Source organism: Aethalodelphis obliquidens, unplaced genomic scaffold, assembly GCF_003676395.1.
Source record: "Aethalodelphis obliquidens isolate GAN/ISIS:26980383/991018 unplaced genomic scaffold, ASM367639v1 scaffold12, whole genome shotgun sequence".
Taxonomy (NCBI): domain Eukaryota; kingdom Metazoa; phylum Chordata; class Mammalia; order Artiodactyla; family Delphinidae; genus Aethalodelphis; species Aethalodelphis obliquidens.
In genome coordinates this window covers 19196341-19221729 of record NW_020837956.1, presented here as the reverse complement: position 1 = coordinate 19221729, position 25389 = coordinate 19196341, and the positions used below count along the sequence as shown (strand labels likewise).

General features: G+C 50.1%; 1 protein-coding gene across 1 annotated transcript in view; it reads right to left on the bottom strand.

Annotated features, from left to right (window-relative positions):
* Positions 1-25389, bottom strand: part of GALNT14 (polypeptide N-acetylgalactosaminyltransferase 14) — a 223392-nt gene that overhangs the window by 85759 nt on the left and 112244 nt on the right. Inside the window, exon 2 of the mRNA XM_027113916.1 lies at positions 4696-4839. Coding sequence (XP_026969717.1) covers positions 4696-4839 — 144 coding nt within the window. The remainder of the gene's footprint in view (positions 1-4695; positions 4840-25389) is intronic.

Genomic DNA, 25389 nt, shown 5'->3' with positions numbered 1-25389 from the left:
TGATGCTCAGCTAACAGCTCTGTTTCAGGCGTTGCTCAAACGCATCCTATAAATCACAATGCAATTACTGTGGTAGGAAAATCTGAAGCAAATTTAATAAGCTCAGACCCCGCTCACATGCTGTTTCTTCACTCTTCTCTTCTCAGTAATGAGAACTCTTTAAGGGAAAAAGGCCTTTTTCCTTTAACAGAGGTTCTTCTCCTGGTCCCTTATCTGAAGCCCATGAGGATGGGAGGATACGGAGAAGGGGGCTTCCTCTAGCTCCTCTTGTCCTATTTACCCATCAGGCAGATAGGAAAAGAGTTATCAGTTGTCTTTCCAGGCTTACTCTCCCTTTCATTTGCTCAACTAACATTTATTGAATTCCTATCACACATCAAAGATTTCTCCCCCCCTAGAGGGCAACTGGTGTCATAACTAGTAGAACCTTAGCTGCAAGGCATGATGGGAACATGGACAGGGAGAGGGAAGCCGTGTCCATGGGGTCGGGTCCCACAAAGGAACCAGGAGTCCAGAGTGGGCCAATGGCCACAGTAGGAGCTTCTTGGTAAAGGTGATGCCAATTGCCAAGAGGATGGCAGCATATACACCCTGTGGTTGAAGAAACTGAGAAGAGGAAGGGGCAGAGAAGCCAGAGGTCTCTACAGGGCCTGAGACAGAGCCCCATCACCTGGACAGAGGGACAGGGCTGCAGCCTGTAGGCAGGAAGGCATCTTTATACCAGGGCCTACTTTGTACTCAAACCCTGGGCCTTTCAGCTGGACCAACCCACCCATGGACTTCATCTGACCCACAAAAGGAAGCCGCAGTGCCAGCTGATGCTCTGTGGTTTGCAAATTTGAGCAGGCATCAAAATCACTGGTGGTGCTTGTTGAGACAGATCGCCAGGCTCCACCCCAGAGTGCCTCACTCAGCAGTTCCGGGGGGAAGCTTAGAAACTGCAGTTCTAAGTCTCCAGGTGATGCCGGTGTTGTTCGTCTCCTGGTCTGGGAAACCACACTTTGAGAACCATCGTTCTAAGCCTTTGCTATTCGAAGTGTGATCAATGGACCGTCCATCGGCAGAACCTGGGGGCTTGATAGGAATGCAGACTCTCAGGCCCCACCCCAGACCTGCTGGATCAGTTTGACGAGAACCTCAGGTGATTTAAGTTTGAGAAACACGTACCTGGAACGGCGTTTCTCAACCCTGGCTGCTTCCTAGAATCACTTGGGGAACTCAGAAAAGAGACACTTCAGCTGGTTGGAGGCTGGGTATCAGCCTTTCATAAGTTCCCAAGTGGTTCTTATGAGATGCCTGGATTGAGAACTGCTGGGACCCCCACTCGTGACCAACACTCCACGCCCATTTCTCCAGCTTTGAACTCACCCTTGAGGCCCTCCTCTGTTCCTCCCTCACCCCCACCCCTCCTGACAACTGAAGTGATCTCCCTAATGCTCCTTCCTGACACTCGGCGTTTGGTTGCCTCTCTTGCCTGAGTATCTTCAGTTTTCTCAGGAGACGCCCCCGCCCCGACACTTCCCTTCCATTCCTGGCCCTGCAGTGCCAACCTGCCCATATTATTACCGTGCAATAATAACAACAATGAAAATTTTTTTTTACTACTTGCTAAGGAGTATGTAAGTAACTTTACATATAGATTATTTGATCCTTATGAAAAGCGCATTAGATAGGTATCATTGTTATTTTTATCCCTACTTTTCAAAAGAGGAAAGTGTGGACCAGGGAAGCCAGGTAATGATGAGTTTGCTCAGCTAGTCAGCAGCACAGGCAAGACAGGAAACGGGGTGATCTGATCCCAGACTCTGTATCATTAACCCCTGGGCTGTACTGCCTTCTGCTTGACTCTGACTTAGGGGGAAGATATGGCCTCATCCTTTTGCTGGGGCTGAGAAGGCATATTTATGTTTCATTCTTGAGAACTCAGGTAACAAGCAGGGCTGGCGTTATGGCAGGTGTTCTCATTGCAGTTTCGCTCCCAGGGAACATTTGGCGACGCCTGGAGACATATTTGGTTGTCACAACTCGGGGAGGTGCTACTGGCGTCTCGTGGGTGGAGGCCAGAGACGCTGCTAAACACCCAAAGTACGGGACAGCCCCCCTTACACGCAGTTACCCAGCCCCCAATGTCAGTCACCACCGAGAACCCCTGGGCAGGCAGACGCAGGCCACCAGCAGCCACAGCTGGTCAGAGCTGGGACAGCCAGGGCCTGAGAATGGGCCCAGGCCGGCAAGCCCCAGGGCTGGAAGAGGATGAAGACAGGATACAGCAGAGAGGCCAGAATCACAGAAGGATTAAGGGACTTAGCTGGTGACCTCAACCTCAAGGACACGGACTCCCTGGGAGGTCAGGGTTGGAAATGGGAGGTCCTGGAGACAGAAAGTCACCACTCAGTGGGGGCCCACTTGAGAGGAGAACATTGGGCTTTGCAGTCTCCGGAACTCCCATCACGAGGGTGATACAGGCACAGGGTCAGTCCCGTACCAAACTCAGCCTCAGAGAGCTGATCAGTGGGCGGCTTCTGTCAGGGCTTGCTTAGGGTTTTGTGCACAGCAGGCGGGACCACGTGCCATGGCTGCCTGGTCCCACGTGCTTGCCCTCATTCCCAATGCCCTGTCGTCTCCCCTTCCTGCTCTTTCAGATTAGAATCCATAAATCTGAACTGCTCTGAGTAACACAATCCGAGCTCCCACAGAGCAAGGTCACTGTCCCGAGGCAGACATGTGGCTGATACACTTTTCCTCGCTGTCTTCCAAAGGGTGTCTGCTCTAAATCTTCTCTTCCCTTCTTGCTGCAATCCCAGAAGATCACACTTACCTCACAGGAGAAACACACTGGGTCACGTAGGGAGCCTGGAACTGGACCTGGGGAACTCAGATCCTTGGGGACAGGCTGAGTTCTTCACCCACAACTACCACTATGTCCAGCCCTGGAAAATGCTTTCATTTCTGCCTCTCAGATCATAAAACGGTGAACGCAGACTTTAGTCCTGGTCAGGTATCCCCGCAAATCTGCCTGCCCAGTGAATTCCCCGACGCCTCCTCCCTGCAGGTGGGAGCATTCAGAGGCAGTTCCGACAGCTGTCACCCAGATACACCAGCCCCTTTCCTGGCGAGGAGGTGTCCCTGTGTCCCTCTACAGGGCCTCAGCGTCTGGACGCTGGAGACCCAGTGGAGCTTCTCAGCCTTCTGCCTGTTCTCTCTTCCCTGTTCTCCTATACATACTCTCCGCCCCGCGAAATAAAATAATCTAATATTTAAATAAAATTCTATCATGTCCAAGGACCAGGGTAAGTGCTGGGGAATTTTAATAGGAATAGTACAAGACTCTGACTTGAAGCTTTCAGGCAGGCAGCAGGGAGTGTCCTGGGTAAAGGGGACTTCCAGGCCCCACTGCTAAGGAAGCATCTCCTGGGTACCTCGAGGGGAGGGTTGAGTTCACAGACTCTCAGAGTGAGAAAGCATAGACCTCATCCAGTTCAGTCCCCTGGCTTTATTCATGGGGGAAACCAGGACTCCGGCTCCTCTTAGGCGTGATGGTGATTAACCAGGACTGGTCAAACCCCTCCACGGAAATAAAATGTATAAGTCAAAGTTCTGAGTTGTGCAGCCTAGTCGGGAAGACTGAGTCCACCAGCCTTCCCATACCGCCAACTTACATACCACCTGATCGACCAGCCTCGTTTGTCATGAGAATTTTTACTGTCCTGCTTCTAAACCCCAGTGTCCACAATTCAGTACCCAGAGGCCCAAACAGACACAGAAAGCTAAGAAGCTAACAGCAACCCTACAGTCTCTCATCTGACGTTGCCTTCAAGCCCCTCTACCCCAAGCTTGCCGGTCTGCTACTCTGGGTGCCAAGTCAATTTCCCGCAGCAGACAGGAAACACGCCCTCATGGGTCTGTGGCACAGCTGGGCCTCCCAGCTTGGAGGTCAGGAGGGGAGGCACTGGGTGAGACTGACCTGCTTCCTCAGGCCTCCCCAGGAAGCAAAGGGCTGGCTGACTCTAGGAAGGCTTGAGAGGCGAAGCGCCTTCATAAAGCCTCTTTTTGCTGGGAAACAAAGCTTTCCACGTTGCCCCAGGTCTGATCTCTGCAACCCATCTGAAGGGGGCCTGACCAAGGGGATAGCAGGACAGAGGCTGTGTGAAAGGGCTGCTCCGAAGCAGACAGCGGAGGCCCCTCTGGCTTCTCTTCTCACGTGCCAGGAGGTCAGGCTGTAGGACCTCTGATGGCCTGACATTTTGGCACGTGAGAAGAGAAGCCAGGGGGACCTCCGAGCGACAGAAGAGACCACCAGCCTGACTGCCCAGAGGCCTGCCCTCCCCCAGTGTGAAAGCCAGGCCAGGCCATGGGAATCTGCCAGGGGAGAAAGGTTCTGGCTGTAGGGTGTTGAGTGTTCCATGACTTCCTGGCGGGTATGCCTAGGGTGAGCCCCGGGTGAGGGCGGCAGGGTGCAGGTGGAGGCACCTCCTCCCTCTCCACGGGGTGCTTTGGGACGGCTCACGGCAGCAAGAAGCACAGACGGGGCAAACTGCAACATCACAGAGCCCCTCGTGTCTACCTGGCAACAAACGGTTTCCCTGGCCCGATTCCTGGCACTGGGCGCTTCACAAAGCTGGCCTGCTGTGGACCTGACATGACTGTGGGGAGGGGTCGGGAAAAGTACCTGAAAAGGCGAGTGTCTGGGACCACCCGGCTGCTGGCAATCCGCTCGCTCTCCCGCTGGTTGAAAGCATACAGCTTATAGGGGTCATCACCGACGCGCCACTTCTTGGCATTCAGATACCGCCGCTCATCAAACTGGTCCCATAGGTCATCCCAGTCAGCCTCCGGAATCTGTGTGACATGAACAGGAAGTCTGTGAGGACGGCTCCCGGTCCTCTCAGCCCCCCCTCTGGCTGTCAGTGCCCAGCCGCCAAGACCAGGCTTGTGCTGGCGAGGTTTAGCTCAAAGATAGGGGCAGAGGTAGGACGTTAATAAAACCATGAGCAATAATAATAACAACAGAATGACGATGACAATGACAGCTACCATTTAACGAGTGCTGTGCTCACATACCAGGCACTGTGCTAGGACCTATACTCTCATTACCTCGTGTAGTTCTCAGAGCAGTTTTAGGAGATGGAGGTCGTTCGTATTCCCACTGCACGGACAAGGAAGCAGGCTCTATAGCCCAGGTAGCTGGCTCCAGATCTCACAATTAGGACGCTGCAGGGCTGGGACTTGGATTCTAGAATACTAACCCCAGGGGCCACTTCTCCAGGGTAATTTGAGACACTTGGTGAGAAGTGCTGGCACAGTGGCTGGCGCATAGCAGGTGGTACACAGTGACTGTCATTCCTTCCTCTGCCACAGGAAGGCGGCGATGAGAAGTAAGCAATCCATCTATAATGGTGTGCTGCCCACCAGATGGATGCCTGTGTGTCCCTTTCTTCCTCCAACCCAGGAATCTGGGCTTATTTTGAAGGAGCATCCACGGGGAGCAAGTAATAACCCTCACCACGAGAGAAGACAGTACTTTAGAATGTGTAAGGCGGTTTCTGCATTCACGATACCGTTTCACCCTCCCCAAGACCCTCTGCAGAGTAGGGAAGACAAGCCTTCAGAAAGGTTACTGGCTTGCCTGAGGTCGCCCGGGTGGCTGGTGGCAGAGCCCAAAGCAGAGCTCTGTCTCCTGGACCCTCCAGTGCAGAGGAGGTGAGGGGATTCACACAGGGAGGCGACGGCTCCTGCCCAGAGCCCAGGCTGCCGCCTCTGCTCTGCCCACCCCAGCTCTGCAGCCAACAGAGACTCCACACAGCCAGCAGGAGGTATGGGCTTCAGGGCCTCAGCACAGTGGATGCTTCCCTTGATAGCCACTGCCTAGTGGGTACTAGTGCTGACCCCGCTAGGCGAGAGCTGGTCTGTATCAACGAAGCTCAGACCTTTCAGGTGCATCAAAGCCAAAAGAGTCCTGTGCCAGGAAGAACCTATTGACCAGGCTCCGACCTGGACCACGAGGGCTGGAGCCCTGGGGCTGGCATCGGGGGTGAGATGTTCATTCATGTGTTACTGACCCTCCTCGCTGTGCAAGTATCTGAAGCTGCCCGGGCACCGCCCATCCCGTCATTGACCAGGATGCTCTTCTGCACTCAGGGCATCTAAACAGGAAGGCCCAGGGCAGGTGCTGCTGACAGCAGTGCAAGCGCTCGGCCCACATTTGGCAGGTAAGGGGGGCCGCTCGCCCACATACACATTCATCTCAGGCACCACTGCATCTTATCTGATAATTGATCTCTCCCTTTCGCTCGCTCTCTCTGTTATCTCCTTTTGAAACAGCATTCTCCTGCTAATAGCACAAAATGAAGCACTGGAAACCAGCGATTTTTATCCAATAATTGATTTTATTAATGTCCTGTGATACTGCTGCTACATGGGGGTATTTGTGTGGGGGTGGTATGAAACCCCCAGCCTGGGCTGTGTCATGTCACAGCCTGAAAGATGTCACCTGTGCTGGGAACATGACCTCAGGGCCACCCTGACATCCCATTCTTGCGGGAAGGGCCACAGCGCCCTGAACCATCTCCAACTGGCTCATGCCCCACTGAATTCACCGCAAATCTCAAAATAAGTTGTGAGCCCCTACAGTGCTGTGTGCTGGGGAGGGGAGATGCGGAGATGGAAGGCCCCTGCCCTCCAGCGGGCGCAACATTGTAGAGACACCTGCATGAAGACACCTGTAACAGGAGCGAGGGACATGGGAACGGCTTCCCAGAAGCAGCAGCAAATGAGTTAGGACTTGAAGGATGAGCAGGGATTTTGCTTTGCTTAAGGGGATATGGGGAAGGGAAGTACGTGTGCAGTGAAAATCCAGATAAAAGGCAGAATGGCTCAGGGGAGGAGCGTCTTTTCAGGGAATGGCTAGGTCAGAATGGGGAGGTCAGAGTGCGGACTGCAAAGAGAGCAAGAGTGAAAGAAAATTCCAGAATGTGGCTGGTCCCGTATGAAGCAGGTCAGGGGAGAGTATCTCTGGCTGCATGTGCAGGATGGAGTGGAGGGGAGAAAGCTCCTCGAGGAGACCATTTGGGAGGCAACCTCAGCACTTTAACCCGGTGGGAAGGGAAGCCTGATGGGGCCCAGGTGTACAGTTCCATCCATCAGCTGGAGAAGCAGGTGGTGGGACAGGCACCGTGGGGAGGCACAGGGGCTGGAGTGAGGGCTCTCGACCAACCTCTAAGTCTCATCCCAATCCCTACTTTCTATTAATGCCAGACCAGGCTCAGGGCCAAGGGGCTACAAGTTTGGGTGGTTTGCTCAGCCTGGTAATCGCCACCCTAAGGGCAGCTAAGCATCCCTGGCATCTTTGGAGATGGTGCCGTGAGCACTCAGCTGGCTTCCAGAAAGCCTAGAGCCAGAGCAGCAGCCAGACCGGCAAGAGAAACTGTCTGAGCAGTCTGTCAAGGGCATCCTTGGAGGGGACCACGCCCTCAGACGGTCACGGGTGCGGAGCTGGTTCCCACTCTGCTGCACTGGATCCACTGGGGGGATCTCCCTGTACTGGGAGCTTGGTGTTTCTATAATGATGTCTGGATGTATTAAATAATGGTGAGACTGTGTTTAAGACAACACTACCATTTGAATAGCAACCTCTATTTTATGAAGCAGGTATTGCAGGTACCTGCTACCTTGCAGGTACTGTCACAGAATCCTCACACAACCCCCATTTGGACAGGGAGGGGTCGACTTAGAGAGGCAAGGTGGCTTGCCCATGCACGACGGCTAGTAAGTGAAGGGACCCCCGACCTCCCAGCGCCATGGTCTGTTCTGTTTATCATGGACAGAACAAGGGGCGTCCTCTCTGCCGAGGATGAATGGGCAGAGAAAGACCCCCCTGGAGGAGTGGAGTCGGGGACATGCCCGCAGGAAAGGCCAGACACTCCTGCCCTGCTTGCCCCCAGAAGAGAGTTGACCGCGGTCCTCCCAGAATTTCTAAAGGGGCAGCGACTTTGCCAGATACTTCCAGTCCTGATTTGGAGCTGGTTTCCAAGCTCTTCAATTCGCAAGTCCCCACATCTGGCCTCTAAGGGCCCAGGGCATGTACGCTGTACCCATGCATCGGATTCCTCGCTTCCTGGCTCATGTGAACATCGAGAGAGTTTCTGAACAGGCGCTTTCACCTTCACAAGCCTTCCTAGCACAGGAGGTGAAGTGCTTTTCCAAAACAAGAACACACGCCAAGGAGCCCCCCCAAGGGCCCACCCCAGAGCTGCGCCCACTGCCACGGGGCCCCCCAAGCTGCTACCACTTGACTTTCTGACCGGAATTTATTCAATCTCGAGTGTGTGTGTTTCAAAAGAGGAGTATGAGGCCACAAACAAAAACGCAGACCATCTTTTAAGTAGAAACTATCTGATTAAGTCAGCCAACCCACTGGCCAAGACCAGTGCTTAAATAACTTGGCAGCAAAAATGAAAGCTCGAAAGCACCTCTGTTAAGTCGCTTCACTTCTTTCCTCTCACCACACTTCCACGAGAAATCATGAATCCCCTTTCCTCCATCCTCCCCTGGCCTGTTTTCTCTCACTCTGGTTTCAAGCTGATTATTTGGCTCAAGAAACATGGGTGTAGCCTTCCCTTCTGTTAGGTTTTGAAGATGCCTCTATTTTCCACTAATGCTTTTGTCTCCCTCCCTTCTTTCCCCAGCTTGGTATTACTAGTTTTCTCTTATTGATCTAAGTCTCTTCTTTTTCACTTTCAAATGAGAAAATCTCTCGCCCTTGCTAAGGCTTCCATCTTACTCTGAACTGCACCTGATCCTTAAGAGAATGTCTCAGACTCACCCTATAATAAACAGCTAACACCTTGGGGGGCTCTTATCATGTGTCCTAAATATTTACATTTAATCCTCACTATAATAGATATCACTAGTACCATTTCCATCTTATAACTGGGGAAACCGAGGCACGGAGAGATTGAGTAACTTGCCCAATGTCACACAGGTAGTGTCAGAGCCAGGACTTGAGCCCAGGCAGCCTAGCTCCAGCTCCCATGCGCTCAACCATTAGGTGTCTCAACCTTAGTACATCCTCACTGCCATTTTCTTGGGTTACCTTCGAAGATTATCTATGTGTTTCCCACCATTTTTTGAGGTCCAGTTCTTTCTTTGCTTAGAGATCTTCCTCCACGCAAGGATGTCTGTACCCCCTCTCACCATCCTCCCGCCCGCCCTTCACTCCCCATTGTGGGCAGTCATTCTCCTCTCAGCAGTGGGCTTCATCCTGCCTGCCTAGGGCAAGAAAGGGGGAACTCTGCAGGCAGATTCCTGCAGGAAGATGGGAATGTGAGAGACTAACACACACAGAAGGTCATAATTGAAAAAAATGATATAACTGATACTTTAAAGACGATATAATTCATCTATCCACCCAATGTTTTAAACTCTAGTGTAACATTCCACCGGTGGACATCCCACAAGTCAGGGACAGAACGGTCCCAAGAAGCCCACTCCAAGCTTCAAAGGACTGTAACTTCTAGAAGTTTTCTTCTAATTTTGAACCAGAATTTGTCTCCTGACAGTATCTCCCTTTGGGGCCTGGTTTTATCCCCAGGGATATTTAATGCAAATCTGACCTTTCTTTTTCATACCCTTTAGATATTTAATGGCAACTATGTGTTCCCCGGGTCTTCCAACCCCCCATTATATAAGACTTGCAACTCAGAAAAAATGACACAGAGAAGTGCAAAAGATCTACCAAAGGATCAAGAGAACAGGAGTAAGTGAAGTTGGGTGGGGTTCATCAAGGAATTCAAACACCCTGGAAACCCTTCCGTATGTGCAGAACGAGAAGGGAGACATTGCTCATAATACAATCTAACTTTTATATGCAGGCTTCCTAGACGGAAGCTGCTTTGTTGTGCCTTCGATAAGGTCCACCACCTACTGGGCACACAAAACTACCCATCCCAGCTCCCCTGTCAGAACCTCAGAGGGCAGTAGTGAGGGAGGGGTAACCCAAATGATGTCTAACCCTTACAATCCCAATATACAACAGAAAATTGTATCCCCAATCTCCAAGTGAGGAAACTGAGGCACGGGCAGGATTAATTATTTGCCCAAGATCACACAACTGAGAATTGTGCCTCAAGGCCTGTAGACCCAGTTTCTATGCTAGCTGTGCAGCCTGGCGTTCACATCTCCACGCATCCAGGCTGCTTCCAGGACCGCAGCCTGTGGCTTCCCAGCACCACCCCGAGTGCCCCTGCCTTCTACCCGCTGGAACCGTCTGCTTATAGCACCACGGCAGACCAGATACTCGCCAGGACCTTCATGCTGAACTACAGCTAGATTCTGCATAAATAACAACAAATGTGGTGGGTTTTTTTTTGAAGGTATATTTTGTTTTGTTTTATTTTATTATTTCTATTTTGGGGCCACGCCCCACGGCATGCGGGATCTTAATTCCCGGACCAGGGATCAAACCTGTGCCCCCTGCATTGGAAGCACAGAGTCTTAACCACTGGACCGCCAGGGAAGTGGCACAAATGTGGTTTTTAATGCATTACTGGGCTTTCTAGAACGAAAATCTTCACCACAAGAGGAGAGGTGAGGCCAGGGAAAATACAGGGCCTAAAGCCAGAGCTGGGATAGTTGAATGGTAAGTAAAGATGCGAGGCTGCCCCGAGGGCAAAGGTCATTGAGAAAGTAAAGCCAGGCTCCTAAAAGGTGGGGTAACTGAACCTGAGTCTTCCATAATTAAGGTCGAGGAGTGGGACTAAATGGTCCCAGATCAGCTGTAACCTGGCTCCCAGCAGAGACAAATATAAATACTATCTGGAGGAAAGCATCTCTAAGGTAGGCTCCCAGGATTCCCATGTAGCTCACCAAAAGACAGAATCACAATAAAAAATGACCAGACACAGAGGGAACAAGTCCACTATAAGGGAGAGGGAGTGGAAACTATAAACAACGTACTCTGATCCTCCAAGTAATCCAGACACAGAAATTACAGATACAATATAAAGCATGTGTACGTTGAAATGTGGAATAAAAAATTAGGAAAGAACAAAAGTTCTTTGTAAAAGAACCAAACAGAATTTTTAGAAACAAAAAAGTATAATAACGATTGAAAGACAAACAGAAACGTTTACAGTCTTCAAAGCATTTTCACTGGAATATCTCATTTGTGTTAACCCCATGCAGGTGGCAGGTCAGTTAGGTGGTTCCCATTTTGCAGATTGGAAAACTGAGGCTTAAGAAAGCATAAGAGCTTGCTGGAGACGACTGAGACTCTAACCCAGGACTTCTGACCTCAAAACCAGTGTTCTTTCCCCATCACCAGATGTTTCACTCATCCACGGGGCCACTGTGTTCACCCTGCTAGGCAGTCACAAAAATGCAGGAGGATCTGCCCACCTCTGTACTGTTCTAATGTGCATCCATCTGGGAAGGGACCTTGTTTTTCCAAGGGCCAGTCAAGAGAGGACAGCAGAATCCCTCATCACACCAGTACAGCTACGTAAGTCCTACCTGGTAGGAATGGTCTGGGAGAGGAGTGACTGCCGGTAACAGACTCCCCACAGTCTGCAGGACCAACTCAAACAACGAAGGAGGGGCAAGCCAGCCCTTCACTCGCCCATCTGGGCTCATGACAAAGGAAAGAGCCGCAAACTCCTTCTCCCTCATCCAGGGACAGCACATCAATCATGGTTGATTAGATAAGATCTGCATTTTAATCTTTCCACCATGTATTATCACCTCTTCCTCTCACTGGAATTCTGTCTGGGGAGTTATTTAACTGATGTGCGGAAATCTGAATTTAATTTATTATGATCTAACTCACTTTAGAAGCCAAATTACCCTGCACTGGAGAAGGACCAAGTCAATATCCCACTTGGCTTTCTATTTATCTTCTGCACGGTTTTCTCTTCTTCTCTTTAGGATTCATTTTATCTCGGGTGCTGGTAATAAATTTAAATTTTCCTCAGAATTAGGCAATTGCTCCTTCAATGTTGTAGTTTAATGGCTAGTATTAATTATATGAAAGTCACTTTTAAAGAATTTGATAGATGGAATGGGCATATAATAGAGGAGGAAAGGGCTATTTCTCAGGCCAAATGAGGTAGCAGATAACATCAAGGATAAGTTTACTTTTCTATTCCACCTCCTTCTGTCTTTCTTCCCCACGTTTCTTCTCACCCCCGCTCCCTCAAGAGCCAGGTGCCTAGATATTGGGTCTGCTGTGGCTTCTCTGAGCCACTGGGGGGTCTTGACAGTCTGGATACCACAATGACTCTACTGCTGGCTTTAGTCTCATTTGGTCTCGGACAAGAGACACCACCACCTAGCCCCCTCCTCCCCGTCATTGCCCAATACACACACTGACCACCTATTTTCCAATTGCACATCACATGCAAATACAGCTTCGGGGGATGCTTCGAGCTTTCTGGAAGAAGAAAAGTTCTGATAATTATTATAATTGCCTGAAAACCCCAACTGTGAAATATAATGTGATTAACAGGATGGACAGAAGCCCAGCTCTTGTTTCCGGAATAGGGGAAGAAAGAGCCTCATGCAATGTGGGCCTTCTGTGGAGATTAATTTGCTTGCTAATTAGCATGAGAGGGAGACGCCAGGGAAGTATAAATCAGCGTGACTGGGCAAGAAGGTCTGGTCCCCCTGCACGTGCCAGGGTGAGTGAGCCCTAATGCTGCACGTCTGCTCCCTTCCTACCCAACGCCCTATACATTCCACCACCAAAGACCAAAGCCAGGGCTCCTTTATGGAGATGGGCATCTCACATCACTTGTCTGCTTGAAGAACACCTCCCAGTTGCTGGTGGGCGTGAGGATTAAGAGAGAGCTGGCCCCACCCGCATCATCGATTTCTGCATCTTCTTTGTGTTCAAAGATGGAGCAGTAAACAGACCATGGGAACATGAGAAGCCTCTGTCCCTTTCAGCTCTGGAACCCAGAGAGCAAGAGATCAAGTGGGGTTGCGAGCCAAGTAACCGAACGGGGCCCAGGAGGAAGAGGATTTGGTGGACTGCATGGTGGCACAAGGAGGGTGGTTGTGCCTGTAAGCAGGAGGCTGGTGCTGGAGGACACCAGGCATGAAGAGACGGAACCTGTGCTCGGGAGGGCCCAAGGAGAGGGCCTGGACCTAGGGACAGGGGACCGGAAGTGAGCTCAGAAAGGGAAGCCTCCAGCTCAACAGAACTGAAACTCATTGCTTCTGGTGTGGACAGCTGAGTCGTCAGGGTCACCTCCAAAGCCTGAGGTCTGCCAGGGTGACACTGCAGCCATCTCTCAGGGCAGGGTTGCAAGGGAAGAGGAGGGCATTCCTCCTGGGATGGCCCAACAGTGTGGTCAGAGCGGCTGGTAAGAGTCTCACTCACTAGAAGCAGGAAAAAAACAAAACACTAAAAACGAGACTTGAATTTCCCAGTGACAGAAGAGGTCTCCCTCTTCACCTGTACAGGGCCAGGAAATATCTTAAGGCATCATCAGTAATCTCGTTAGCCTCAAGGAATAGCTACGGAGGCAAGCAATTTTCAAGGGGCCCGACTGAACCAAGGTGTGCAGCAGGGGTCACAAATGAACATGCCTTCAGGGTCACCGAGAAGAGAAATTGAGTGAAGACCTTACAGGTGCCAAACAGTACCTGCCTAGTGACACCGCCTTAAACCTCCCCTTTGGGTGAAACAAAATACACCCATGGGGTGAGTCTGCAGGCTTCCAAACTGTGACCCAGAGACAGTAATGGGGTAAAAGGAAGAGGGTAAAGGAAAGGAGGGAAGAATGAAGGGAAAAGTGCTCACACTATAGGCATCAAGCTTTTGTGACTTCTCTTTCAAGGGGCCCCTTGTACATTTCAACTCAGTTTCACCCTGACAGACATGCAGCGGCAAGCGTGCCGATGTGTGGGAAGGTGGAGATGGGCAGAGAAGGGGATGCACATCATCAGAGAAGATCCTGTAATTCCTGTCGACGGTCCCATAGATGCTAAAAGAAAACAGGAGTCAGGAAAGCCGGTCCCGAGCCTGGCTCTGCTCAGCGTGCCCTTTCAACCTCCTGTGGTCGGTTTCTTCCTCCACCCCAAGGGCAATATGAATCTTTACCCCCCACAATTTTACCGCCCTGGATTAAGTCTCAGAAATGAGATAAGACCCGAAAATTGCTCTGCAAAACATAATGCAAATGTAACACATTATTATTGTCAACATTGCTGTGGTTACTATTATTCCTTTTGGGGACTGAATGCTAATGGGGAGAAAAGTTTACAATTGTACGATTTACGGTCGGCTAAGTTACGTTTAGCTTCTTCCTTCCCTGTGGCAGAAATGTGACCTGTGACTGCATCCTCAGGTGACTGGACACACCTGCTTACTGTCCGGCTGTGATGAGAGAGACAGGTCATGATCAATGCTGATGTCGCCTGGGGCTCTGGAGGGCTCATCCACCCAAAAGCCCCACCTCAGATATGGGTTTGAGCACAGTGCCGTGCAAACGACACAACCAGAAAACTACTTATTAAAAAAGTAATACATAAGGTCACTGCCAGCTTGGAAGGCTGGAAACTGAGCTCTGTGTGGCCTCTGTGCTAACTCCCTTTTTTATGTGTGTGAAGGTGGGGTCTGGGGCAGGCACAGAGGCTGTGCTGGGTGATTCTGGGGGGAGACCTGGGGATCTCAGGGGTGGGGTCAGAAACCTGAACCTGCTTGAGACCCTAAGGCTCCCATCAGGCCAAGGAGCCTGCTCCCTGCTCAAGTGCTGGCCCCTTTCCTCCTCTGACACATTAGCCCCAGAGGGTCTTCTCCAGGCGTCCTGGGACTTGGCTTCCAAGGGCCGGAATGGCTAGTCCTACAGCTATCCTCACAAGGAATATGTTCGGCAAGGTTTGCAGCTTCCCCAAATCTCCCTCTAGGTTCTTCTTGGGCAAAGGTGACCATGGAGTAATCAAGATGGAGATGGCTGTGAGAAGCCAGGGAAGAGGACCGACTTGAAAAGGTGATCAGTTCGCACACTGGACATAGTCACTCAGAACAGCAATCACAGCTACTTGTTTTGTAGCATTTACTGCGTGCCAGGCTCTGTCCTAAAGATGTCACTCATTGAATACTCGGAACCCTATTTTACTGAAGGTGAAACTGAGGCTTGAGGAACTAAAGAGATCAGCCAAGGTCACACTCCTAGTAAGTGCAGATGCTGGGATTAAACCCAGGCAGGTGGGCTCCGTCATATCCTTTACCGGAACCTACAATGGCAGAGGCTCATTCGTGGAAAGAGGCTTCCAAACCCAGCTCCTGCTTGGAGAAGGATGGAGGAAGGAGGGGGGAGGAGGTGCCCGCCAGAAGCCCCGTCATACACTTTCCGCCGAGGCTATCCTGGAAACACCTCCCCTAATCCATAGGTCAAAAGGTGCTAAACTGGATTTTCTGGCTAGAAGGAGTTTCAGAGTCATGTCCCCTAAGCCCTATCATTCATTCCCCAAACGTGACATTAGCAAGAAGCCTTAGCTCTTGGCGGAGGAGAATTTGTTCCTCTCTTCTCTGCCTGCCTCCGAGGTGCCGGCTAGATCTCCCCAGATACTGTGTGCAGGCAGGGCCCAGAGCTTAGCGCATTTTCTATCCACTCTGTAAATAAGGTGACATCCAGATACCCTCCAGCTCCCTCAAAACTAGGTCAGCTGCTGAATATGCAGGTGTGGGGTTGGAGTGAATAACTCTGAAAGGGCTTTATCTCCCAGGACTCCATGGGGGCTGCTGGCTGGCTTTCAGTGAAAGGGGCTCTATTATGTCAAAAGCAGACCCAGCAGACATCACGGCTGCTGAATCTGGGTGGAGGCAGGACGCCCACCTCTGCGAAGGGCAAATTAGTGCAGCGGGCAACATAGCAAGTGATAATGGCAGTGGGTTGGAAAACTGGGAGAAATCTTTACGAGCCTGTCCTAAATACTGACCATCTTTACAGCCTGGCAGGAATCTCGTCTATGGCATCTTGCATGAACTATAAAGAAGGGATTTATAAAGCACTTGCTTTTGCAAACAAGACCCACAGGGGCATCTCTCTCACCTTAGGAAGCACCAGTAATTGCTCCCCAAATGACGTGCTCGTCACCAACCATTCTTGTCCATTCGTTAAAGCACCTGTGGCATGATCCCTTCTGCAGGTTAATCCTGAACTGTGTGAGGGATGTCAAGTGCTGGAGTGACATTTAAAACACCTTCTACCCTCATCTGTGTCATATTTTAGACTCCACATATAAGTGCTGTCATATGGTATCTGCCTTTCTCTTTCTGACTTATTTCACTTAGCATGATAATCTCCAGTTGCATCCGTGTGGCTGCAAATGGCATTCTTTTGTTCTTTTTTATGGCTGAGTGGTATTCCATTGTATATATATCTCACATCTTCTTTACCCATTCCTCTGTCAATGGACATTTAGGTTGTTTCCATGTCTCGGCGACTGTGAATAGTGCTGCTATGAACATACGGGGTGCCTGTATCTTTTTGAGTTAGAGTTTTGACACAAATGAACCTATCTACGAAACAGAAACAGACTCATGGACATAGAGAACAGACTGGTGGTTGCCAAGGGGGACGGGGTTGGGGAGGGATGGAGTGGGAGGCTGGGGTTAGCGAATGTAAGCTATTGTATATGAAATGGATAAACAGCAAGGTCCTACTGTATAACACAGAGATTCAATATCCTATGATAAACCACAATAGAAAAAAAAAATATATATATAAGAATGTATATATATGTATATGTATAACTGAATCACTTTCCTGTACAGCACTAACACAACATTGTAAATCAACTACACTTCAATAAAAACAAAACTAAAACATCGCCAATCCTCTAATCCAACATCTTTTAACCCACAGTGGTCTTCTCTTTCGCTTCTTCAGAATAAAGCTTACTCTGACTTTAACCACAGACGGGACTCTCTGGGGATCCGGATTTGCAATTGAGATACATCGGGAAGAGATTAATCACTTGGCCAGAGCTGTTTTGGTTTCTGTCCTACTGCCTAAGAGCACTCACTACAAGGTTCCTTTAAGTAATCCATTTCCTTAGTGCACTAAAATTAGACTCTGGTGACAAAGGAAATTCAGTACCTCCACTTTTCCAGAGCACTGTCCTGGGAATGAGGTAGAAACTATCAAAGCCCTCTCACCCCGTGCCTCTCCACCCACCTAGCTTCTTAGCTTGGACTCACTCTGGTCCACAGCCGCTGGGCGGGACCCTTTCCTCCTGCAAGGCCTTACACTAAGTCTCAGGTTCAATCTCTTCCCGAGAGGAGGGAGTCAAAGCCAATGGCATGAATCCGACCCTCAAGTTTTTCAACACCATCCTCTTTCTTCAGTTTCCCAAGGACCAGATTCTCTCCAAGGGTTCTTCCACCATCAGGATCTTAGGTCTGCCGGGGGCAGTGCGGAGGGCAGCGGGGTGGTAGGCCAGTGTGGCATCCTCTTGTCTCATCTGGTAAGTGGCTCAGTGCCGGGCTCCCCCCGGCCTGGCCAACTTCAGACACACGCATCAAAGAGCCTCTCCCAGCACATTAAACATTAAGGCTTTCCAGGCAGCAGACACAACTGTACCTTCTGGTCTGCCTCTGAAAGCGAGGCTGGGGAAAGCGGCAGCCCTGGGGGTGGCAGGAGGGTACGGTGGGTGCATAGACAAAGTAGGTCATTAGCGGTAAAGACTACTATTTTCAAGCAGTTGTTAATGCTTTGTTTATATGGATTTCTCCAAATGTGACATTTTAATGGCATCATACTTGTGTGATTACAGTGCAGTCGACACCGCCGGGCGCGTGGGGGGAAGGCGACAGGGACTCCAGCGACCTGCTGAGGGAGGCGGCTCCCGGCCCCAGCAGCCAAGGGGACTGTCTCGGTCCTGCTCAGGCCAGGTTGCCTGATGAGCACGCGAAGTGGCTCCCCAGAGGGCCCTCTGCTAGACGGGAGCCATCAGGGCCCAGGAATCTTGCAGCCAGCCTAGCCTTGGGACAGAACCAATGCCCAGGGCTGCAGGAGAGGAGATGAGGGGAGTTGTACCTCACCCCGGAGACCACCCGTCACAGCTGCCCTTGTCATTCACATCTTCATTCATTTATTCATTATTTCTTGGGTTCCTACTGTCATCTGAGGGAAAAGGCAATAGATATTCAGAAATACAGGAACAAATTAAGACGGAGAGAGTGGCGAGGAAAAGGATCCCACGTTGATTGGGAGCCTGCTGGCTACACAGCATTGAGCGAGGATTCGGCACATGCGTCTTCCTTGGTCCCTCAGCAGCATCTATCCCACCGGGGACACCCCCCTTCAGGTGCTCTTGTCTCTTGGCTCCCAGGAGCCCTCTTTCTTGGGCTTTTCCTCATCCTCTGCCCTCTTCCCCACCTCTTTTGCTGGCCTCTCCTCCTCCCTGGCTTCTAAATCTTGGAATTGCCTGTGGATTTAATCCCCCCCCCCATTATATGCTCATCACAGGTGACTGCTTCCATTCCTGTGTCTTCAAAACCTTCTACAGGTGGATATTTCCCACGATATCTTTCCAGCCCAGATCTCTTCTGAGCTCACGTCTAGATTAAATAGATGCCTACTTGCCATGCCCACCCGGGTGTCTCACAAGCATCTCACGCTGAGTAGGTCCCATGTGGAACTCGTGATCCTCCCATCACAACCGGCACCTCCTCCAGTCTGTCCCCTGTGAGGAAACAGCACCAGCACCCGTGCAGCTGCTCAACCGGGAATCTGAGTCATCCTTCACATTCCTCCTCTCTCACCCTCATCTTCACTCTGATCGCTTGTACCCCACCCACCACCATGTCCTATGGATGCAGCCTCCACCACGTGTCTCCATCTTTCCCCACGACCATCCCCATCTCTACAACCACGCCCACCACCACTGACTCCTGTCTGAAATACTGACTGCAATAGGCCCCAACTCCGTATTTCTACTTTGGGCCCCAACAATCCATTTTCAGGAGTTACCGTCTTAAAATGACACCTGATCCTCTCCCATTCGGACTCAAAACCCCTCCAGTGGCTCCCCGCTACACTCAGAATACCATCCGCACTCTGTACCATGGCCCTCCGAGCCCTGCCTGACGTGGCTCCACAAATCCTGCAGCCTCATTCCCCTCTCGCTTCCCCTCTTTGTTTACTACGCTCCAGTCACACTGGCCTGTCTTCAGCTTGTAGAACAAGTCACGCTCTTTCCCATCTGAATTCTGGTCTCCCAAAATTCATCTGTTGAAGTCTCCAATACCTCAAGAGTGTAACCGTGTTTGCAGATGGGGCCTTTAGCGAGGTAGTTATGGTTAAATGAGGTTATTGGGGTGCGCCCTGATCCATGTGACCGCATTTGGAGACAGGGCTTTCAAAGAGGTGATTAGGTTAAAAAGAGGTCATCAGAGTGGAGCCCTAATCCCATATGACTGGTGTCCTTATAAAAAGAGGTAGAGACACCAGGGGTGCCCTCTTACCAAGAAAAGACCATGATGAGAAGGCGGCCATCTGCAAGCCAAGGAGCGAGGCCTCAGGAAAAACCAGCACTGTCAACACCTTGACCTCAGACTTTAGGCCTCCAGAACTTTAAGAAAATAAACGTCTGCAGTTTAAGCCACCCAGTCTGTGGTATTTTGTTATGGCAGTTCTTACAAATGAATACACCATCTCAGGCCTCCATGCCTGCCGTGCTTTCTACCTGGAATATTCTTCACCTGATCACTCCTCTTCATCCATTGGCTCTCAAACTAAGTGTTACATCTTTAAAGAGGGCCTCCATGCATCTTGAGGCTGCATAAAGTCCCTCCTATACTCTCCTAGGAACTTACACGTCTCTTTTACAGAACTGGGAAATCACAGCCTGTATCAGGTACATTGGTCTAAGTATATATTTCATGTGTGCCTCTGCAACTTGGCCACACCCTTCCTGAGAGCAGGAGCTGGTCTGTTTTGCTCACCACTGTTGGCATATTGCATGGCTCATGGTAGATTCTCCAATATTTGTTGAATAAATGACTCGATGGATGTTACTTATCTCATTTAATCCTCTTAAAATCCCCAAGATCTGGGTATTATTATTCCCACGTCATATATAAGCAGAGCTACAGAGGAGAAGTACATACGCTCAAGGGAAGCCATCAGGGAAGTAGCAGGACTGAGAGTTGAACCCAGACCATCTGCCGACGAAGAACTTACAGTGGTCCTGCCTATCCAGAGAAAGGAAGAAACAGCCAGGGCTGGGCCCGTCAGAGAACACTGCGGGGAGGGGGAAGTCCTGGCCTGGGCCACACTGAGACAGGAGTACAAACAGATGGGAGGTGGGGGTGGGTAGAATGGATGCCCCCAAAGAGCTGAGTGTACCGTCTCTGTCCTCCAGTTACTGTCTATCTTGGGTAAGCGATTAACCTCTCTGAGTGAGCTTCAGCTGCCTATTCTGTAAAATCATGATTCTGTTTTGTGAACAAACAGACTAAATGAAGCGCTGAGCACTGTGCCGTGCACGCACTAAGCACTCAGTCAACGGTAGCTACAACTTCATCTGTTGGTAAAGTGAAGACAGCAACGTGTGTCCATGGGGCAGGAAGTGATCCCACCAGAGATGCAGTGAGGATTCCCGGAAGGAACCAGGAGATCAGGCTTTTAGATCTGCCTCTGCCACCACCTTGTGTCCTTGGGTAAATCACTTCTACTCACTGGGTCTCTGGTTAGTCTCCCCACTTGTCAAATGTAGGACTTACAGCAGGCATTCTCAACTATTTGGAGGACAGATGGCCCCCTTTTCAACATGATGGAAGCCCTTCTCCCCACAGAAATGTCTGTGTAGACACAGATACCAATTTCTGCTTACAGTATCAAGGACCCAGCGCCACCATGGAACCCTAGGAGGCACCCGGCTTTCAAGTCCGCTGTAGCGGTATGGGTGCCTCCCTGAAAAGATGAGCTCACACAGGCAGACCTGGCAGGGAAGAAATCAATGATGTCTTCCTCCCCCCCCCCGCACCTCTAAGTTATACTTTAGGGGCCCAGAGCCGGCTCCCCAGCTCTGCCAGCCTCTGCCCATCCCATGCTGAGCACAGTAATGACGGCTGCTACACAGAGGGACCACATAATCGGGCCCTGCTCTGTGCTGTGCTGGGAAAACACAACAACCTTGAGATCTATTATCCCGATGTGCAGCCCCTGGGCCTGGCTGTCATCTGGACAGCTCTAGAAAACACCCCCAGAGGTCCACGAGGGAAGAGTCCTGGGAAGAGAAGCGGGGCGTCTTCAGCTGCTGCCCCAAAGCTGAGGGTGTCTGAAGTGGGGAACGTATAAAGACGGGTGGAGGGATGTCAGCCTGTCTCAGGAAAGTCTCTACTCCATGCTGCCCCAGCTCCAAGTACAAAAGGTTATTTTCTTGGCCTCTTCGCGGAGCTGACCAACAGATATGCTTTGGGGATGTTAAGTCTTCAGATCCATATTTAATTTTCATGCTGCTGCTGGAGTGACTTTTCTGAAATATATAGTTGGATCCTATCGACAGAATAAAGGCCAAGGTCCTTACCATGGCATGCAAGTCCTTAATTCCAGTCCCCACAAAACTGGTATCCTTACCTTAAACTGCCACCACTAGTACTGAAAGTAAGTTGAGAAAATCGGGTCCCTGCCATCTGAAAGGGGCCCCTCCTCTTACATCATGGCACTTACTATAATTACCTATGTGTTGGGCCTTCTTCTCCCAAACTGCATAGAGGTAGGAGCAAGGACTTTCCCTCTGACTCCTGGCATCTGGGAGAGAGGCTGGGCGTCCTAATGAAGACTACTCCCAGCCTCGGGCCAGCTCTCCACTTCCATTCTCACCCCAGCCAAGGCTCTCAGGCTGCAGAAAAGTGGACGGAACACAGAACCCCCAGCCCTCAAACTACTCCTGGTGGAGAAAATGAACAAGCCCAGACATGCTGGGAAAGGGGTCAAGAACTGACTCACCCTAAGTCAGGGTCAGTAGGAAAGGCAAATTGAAAACATACTGCATGGCAATGATGCAAATGTCACTGGGGAATACGGGGGGTGGGAGGAGATGAACAAAAAAGAACAAAGAAATGGAGCATAGCATGAAAACAATTAAAAATCCCACTGCACATACACATAAACCAAAAACCCCAGTCTGAAAGAAAATATAACCTAAGGAACAGAAAGAAATTACCCAAACACGCTTTGTACCATAGAACAACTTAAGAACATGAATTTAATAAAACAAGAGCTAGAAGATCAGATGATAAAACAAAGAAACAAACTGAAGGATTATAAAATCGAGAACCACTAAATGCTTTTGCAGAACCAGTAAATAAATGTAGAAATTCCAAGTAGCAGATGAAGCAGAAAATCTAATTTCTGACAACTACAGGGTTCCATCCCCGTCTGCCACCCAGTAGCAGTGGGTCCTTGGGTGAGTCACTGTGACTGCAAAGGAGAAAAGCTCAATTTATTGAAGCAACTAGAGGAGAGAAAAAACCATGCAGAAACAGCAAAGGTGACCCGACATCAGAAAACCAGCGAACCTGAAGGCGAGACACAGGTGAAACGCACAAAAAGGTATTCATCCTTTAAAAAAAAAAGCCCCTGAAATGAATAAAAAATGGAATCTGTACAGCAAAAGAGCATGTCCCGTTCCACAAAAAATTGATACAGAACAACTGACCCAGAGATGGTTCCTGATTTAGGTATCGAACTTGGACGACTGAGACAGAAATCATCAAGCATCCAGGCAGAACAAACAAGACACCTTCTCATCTACAAAAGGAAGAACGTTTGCTGACTTCAAACTTCCCCAGAGCAACATTCATCCACAGATGCCAGTGAAGGAATAGCCACAAAGGCTAACTCCAGGTATGACCCGAGAGCATCTTAACCTGTTCAAGCGTGGAAGGCGAGAGACTGACGTTCCCACTGTCAAAGACCTTGGGGATCACGGCACCTCTGAGCCCATTTTGAAGAATCTACTAAATGATAACATCCAGCCAATGAAGAGATGGTTCAAAATGAAAAGCCCGGGCTTCCCTGGTGGCGCAGTGGTTGAGAGTCCGCCTGTCGATGCAGGGGACACGGGTTCGTGCCCCGGTCCGGGAAGATCCCACATGCCGCGGAGCGGCTGGGCCCGTGAGCCATGGCCGCTGAGCCTGCGCGTCCAGAGCCTGTGCTCCGCAACGGGAGAGGCCACAGCAGTGAGAGGCCCGCGTACCGCAAAAAAAAAGGAAAAGCCCAGGAATGGAGTATAAGAACAAGGGGCACAATGAATCTATTTAATTATGGAATTAAAACGAAACAGCTATGGCAATGGTCATATAATGCTGTGAAAATGTTACCGACTCTGACAATCTGAAAATAATAATAATGTGGATAATGGCTTCAGGCTTTTATCTCTGTAAGCTATCATAAAAGCTGCTGATAAGGAACTAAAATAGACCTAAGTTTTCTCAAGACCTGGGCTCTGATGCCAGCTCTACCACTCACTATTTGTGTGATTTGGAGGAAGCTACTTAACCTGTTTGAGCCTCAGTTCCTTCACCTGTCAAATGGGGAGACTCATGCCCATCTCACAGGGTTTAAGGATTAAATGAAAAAATATATATAAAGCAGTGACTTGCACATAATAACTGTTCACTAAGAGGTGAAGGAGACCGAAGATGAGGGTGAAAATGGGAATGAAAAGTGAGCACCTCCACCTCAACGCTCCCCGCAAAGAGGCAAGAGGATGAACCACTGCTCTGGGTCTGGATACTCATGGGAGATGCTGGGCTTTCACAAAGGTCCCTGTCCCAGTGCTCCAAAACAGGGAGAAGCGTCTCCACAGAGAGGCGTGGGGCCCCCAGTTTCCAACCAGGCAGAGAACAGGCCCCTTTCTCAGGACTGAGGAAGAGAAGCCAGAACGGGAAGCCAGACTTCCTGGCAGGTGACAGCAGGCTGAGGGGCAGTGTGGTTCCAGCTTGCCAGCCAGCCGCCACCTTCCCCTGGCCGTCCCAGGCGACCACTGCAGGACCAGCCCTGAAGGATGGGGCACCCTGGGGAACAGAGCGCACGGAGGTCAGGAAGCCGAGTTCTAGACCCGGCAATGGCACCCACGTATTCCTGTCAACCTGTCTGTGTCTTTCCTCATCTGTGAAGGAAGAGGGTGGGAGTCGATCTGGAAGTTCTCTGGTTGACTGTAAGTGTACAGTGCGGAGTTCTGGGCAGGCTGCATGCCCCATATGATGTCTCTGTGGCCTCAACTGACTCAACAGGCAAACCAGAGGAAGGAGGGAGCAAGGCCAGGAACAGGAGACTGAAGTGAGCAGGGGAGGGGACCAGGAGAAGGAAAGGAAGCAGGAAAGGACTGAAGCACCGATCCGATAGCCATAAAGGAGCGTCAGCTCGCTGCCTGCAGAGAGAGCTGGAGGTAGCTGCCTTCAACCTGCTCGGAGCCCCAGGACCACACTCCTGATAAGGGAACTGCTGAAAGAAGCCAACTCCACCTTATTAAGGGAGTCCAGAAAACGGCAATAAAAACTGCATCCATCGATCCTAAAACCAGAGTCAAATCGGGATACTTGCAGAGTCTCAAAGTATATCCCTCTAAGATTTTTTATTAATTACAAAGAGGAAAAAATGGCATTTTACAATGGAGAAGCTGGACAGGCACCACCTTAGCCAAGGGATCAAGGTTAACACCACGCTCGTAAGACACATCGACAGCGTGTATCCCCTGAAATGATGTGCCGAGAAGGGCTCAATATGGCCTCTGCAGCATCCTCACCCAAAGCACAGAACCTCCATCTGGTCGGGAGAAAACATCAGACAAACCCAATCGAGAGACTCACTGGTACTCTTCAAAGTGTCAAGGGCACTGGAGACACGGAAAGAGAGAAACTGTCACAGATTAAAGGAGACTAAGGAGACAGAACAATCAAAGGCAATGTGGGATCTGGAATTGGATGCCGGAAGAGACAAAGGACGTTAGTGGAAAAACTGAGGAAGTTTTAAACTGTAGTTTAGTTCATGGTAGGTCTTTAGTTTAGTTAAGGATATCATTCCAGTGTTAATTTCCTGGTTTTGATAATTATATAATACTATGGTTATATAAGATGTTAATATTAGGAGAAGCTGGGTGAAGGATATAGGATTCTCCATACTATTTTTGCAACTTTTCTACAAGTCTAAAATCATTTTAAAATAAAAAGTTGTTTAAAAAAAAAGGATGCATCTGTCCAAATCCATGGACCACTGAGGTACTAATTGTGCTCCTAACCCCTTATTTAAGTCCATTCCACCAATGCCAGCCAGTCCTGCTCCTGCTGTGCCCAGACTAGGGCAGCAGTGTGTGTGTGTGTGTGTGTGTGTGTGTGTGTGTGTGTGTGTGTGTGTGTGTGTGTGTGTGTGTGTG